Source organism: Emiliania huxleyi (genome assembly GCF_000372725.1).
Source record: "Emiliania huxleyi CCMP1516 chromosome Unknown EMIHUscaffold_184, whole genome shotgun sequence".
Lineage (NCBI taxonomy): Eukaryota > Haptophyta > Isochrysidales > Noelaerhabdaceae > Emiliania > Emiliania huxleyi.
Window position 1 is genome coordinate 31,602 of NW_005200746.1, and position 3,133 is coordinate 34,734.

Genomic DNA, 3,133 nt, shown 5'->3' on the forward strand with positions numbered 1-3,133 from the left:
GCTCCCAGACCATGCGTGTAGCGGCGCCCGCCTCCTCGCAATGGCCTCCGCGCGGGCAAGGGTCGCAGGCGGCGAGGCCGACGTCGGGAGAGAAGGAGCCCGCTGCGCAAGGAAGGCACTCCTCCTCTCCCGCGAGGGGCTGATGCTGGCCTGGAGCGCACGGGATGCAGCTCTCGCTGCTCGCCGCGCCGAGGGCGGGCATGCGAGTGCCGACCGGGCAGGGCTCGGGGTCGGCGGTCCCCTCCTTGCAAAAGTGGCCCCTGGTGCACTGGCCGCTGCAGGAGGGTTTGGTGAGGCCGCTCCTTGCCCCATAGTAGCCAGCGGGGCAAGGGTTGCACTCGGGGACACTGAAGTCGCCTTCAAAGGCGCCCTTGGTCGGCATCCAGCTGCCCAAGCGGCAGTCCCAGTCTATCTCCGAGCTGACAGTCTGGATCGTGACACCGTCGTTGCCAGTGAAGGAGGCGTTGCTGATGGAGGTTTGTTCGTGGTTTAGCAGGTACAGCACCGAGCCTGTTGAAGCCGAGTTGTTGATGAAGTCGACACCCGCGATGGAGAGGGACTCGCTGTCAGACGCGTAGACGACGCCGCCCCACTGCGGTTGCGAGGAGAGAGCGGGGTGAGGCAGGCCGGCCCTCTCTACCTCTCGCCTCGCTGCCGTGCGACGCTACTGGGCGGCTAGCTCTACGCGGCGCACAGTGCCAGCCGAGCAGCCCGACACGCTCGAGCCGCTTATCGAGACCGCACCGCTGCGAGACGCGTAGACGACGCCGCCCCACTGCGGTTGCGAGGAGAGAGCGGGGTGAGGCAGCCGTGGCCCTCCTCCATCTCTCGCCCTGCTGCCGTGCGGCGCTGCAGGGAGGCTGCTAGCTCTACGCGGCGCACATTAGCAGAGCAGTCCCTCACGACCGACTCGATTAGCGAGACCACACCGCTGTACCCCGCGTAGACGACGCCGCCGCCCTGCGGTTGCGAGGAGAGAGCGGGATGAGGCAGCCGTGTCCCCTCTTCACCTCTCGCCACCAGTGCAGCGCTGCAGGGGTGCGGCTAGCTCTACGCGGCGCACAGTGCCAGCCGAGCAGTCCCTCACGACCGACTCGATTAGCGAGACCACACCGCTGTACCCCGCCCAGACGACGCCGCCCCACTGCGGTTGCGAGGAGAGAGCGGGGTGAGGCAGCCGTGTCCCTCTCTATCACTCGCCCCGCTGCCGTGCGGCGCTGCAGGGGTGCGGCTAGCTCTACGCGGCGCACAGAAGCAGAGCAGCTCGACACGGTCGAGCCGATTATCGAGACCGCACCGCTGTTCTCATACGCGTAGACGACGCCGCCGTTCTGCGGTTTCGAGTAGAGAGCGGGGTGAGGCAGCCGTGGCCCTCTCTATCTCTCGCCCCGCTGCCGTGGCGGCGCTGCAGGGCCGGCGGCCAGCTCTACGCGGCGCACATTGCGAGCCGAGCAGCCCGACACGGTCGAGCTGGTTATCGAGACCGCACCACTGTCCTGCGTCCAGACGACGCCGCCCTCCTGCGGTTGCGAGGAGAGAGCGGGGTGAGGCAGCCGTGGTCCTCTCTATCACTCGCCCCGCTGCCGTGCGGCGCTGCAGGGCCGGCGGCTAGCTCTACGCGGCGCACATAGGTAGCAGAGCAGTCCCTCACGACCGAGTCGATGATCTCGACGTCGCCTGCGCCGTCCGCGAACACAACGCCGCCGACGTCCACCGCCCTCCCGTTGACGAGGGTCAGCCCCCGCAGGGTGAGGCTGCAGCCGCCCGAGAGGTAAAAGAGCCTGGTCTCTCCCTTGCCGTCGAGCGTCGCGCCCTCGCCGCTGCTGGCGACGGTCACTTTGATGGTGGAGCCGCAGCTGATCTGGCTGCTCAGCTTGAACTCTGCACCGGGCGGCAGGTAGATGGAGACGTTGGCAGCAGTTGAAGTAGCGTCCTCGATCAGGTTGCGGAGCTGGTCCTCGCTCGCCGCGGCGACATAGCCGGGGGAGAGCGGCGGCAGCGACGGCGGCGGCGACGGAGGCGCAATTTGCGAGAAGGAGACGTCGTCCAGCGCCATGTCCGAGCTCCAGCTCGGCCCCGTCTCACCGTTGAAGCGCACCTGAGTCGTCGAGGCGGGTAGGATGACCGCCGCGTCGAGCCAGCTATTGCCCTGGTTGCCATTCCTGCTCCAGAGCGTCGACCAGCCCGTCTCGTTGTTGTAGGTCTCGACGGAGAGGGTGCCCATGTACGAGCTGTGGGAGTCGTACATGTGGTAGAAGAAGGAGAGGGTGGCGTCCTGCTGGAGCGAGAAGCGCGGGCTCTCGAGCTGGTGCAGCTTGTTGTAGATGCTAGAGGCCTTGGTGTAGAGGTAGGAGCCCGAGCCAGTGGTGTGGTCGCCGCTCGGGCCTGTGCCTGGAGACGGCGTGCCGCCGCTCGTGCGCGTCCAAGTGTACCCGTCCGGCGCGGTGTCGTTCCAGATGCAAGTGTCGACCTCGAAATCGCAGCCCAGCTGCACCATGTCGGGTAGAAGAGGCGGTGTCGGAGAGGGCGGTGGGGGTGAGCGCTGAGGGCAGCAAGAGGAGCAGCTGCCGCCAACGCCACTGCAAGTTGGGCAAGCGGAGCAGTAGCCACAGAGGCCACTGGCTTCGCAGTGAGAGAGCTTTCGGCCATGGTGTGGTGGCTCCGGTGAGAGAGCTGCCGCTGACGGCAGGAGCTCACCTGATGGATCCGTGGCAGACGCGGCCACCCTGCCGACGAGCAGCGCGGCGGCGGCCACGCGGACTTGTGCGGCGGATCGGGATGGCTCGAGCGAGGCGACCCGCCCCAGCCGCAAAGCTCCCGCGCCGGCGAGGCCCGTCTCGACAAGCCTCCGGGCCTTCCCAGCAGCGCCGCGCCCCCGAGTGTACCTCACGACGAAGGCCTCGAAGGTCACGCCGCACAGGCCGACCATTGCGACAAAGCAGAAGAAGTAGAAGAAGATCTGAGTGCGGCAAACACCAGTGCTGCCAGCCATTGCCATGTCCTCGATCTTCTTGGCGAGCCTCGAGCGCTTCTGGACCTTGTCGGGGCCGGTCTTGCTGGCCGTGGAGCCTCTCCAACTCAGCGCCACGACAGAGACGCCAAGGCACCCCATGAGGGCACCCATGAAGCCCGA

At 67.3% G+C, this 3,133-nt stretch overlaps 1 protein-coding gene across 1 annotated transcript; it reads right to left on the reverse strand.

Annotated features, from left to right (window-relative positions):
- Positions 1-348: 348 nt before the first annotated feature.
- On the reverse strand, positions 349-3,124 carry EMIHUDRAFT_232686 (hypothetical protein; the record flags this gene model as incomplete). The annotated part of the gene is made up of 8 exons (XM_005782903.1): positions 349-592; positions 695-775; positions 883-960; positions 1,064-1,144; positions 1,251-1,331; positions 1,440-1,520; positions 2,042-2,488; positions 2,726-3,124. Coding segments are annotated over 8 exons (1,492 nt in total), but the record flags the coding sequence as incomplete, so codon positions are not given.
- Between the last annotated feature and the right edge of the window lie 9 nt (positions 3,125-3,133).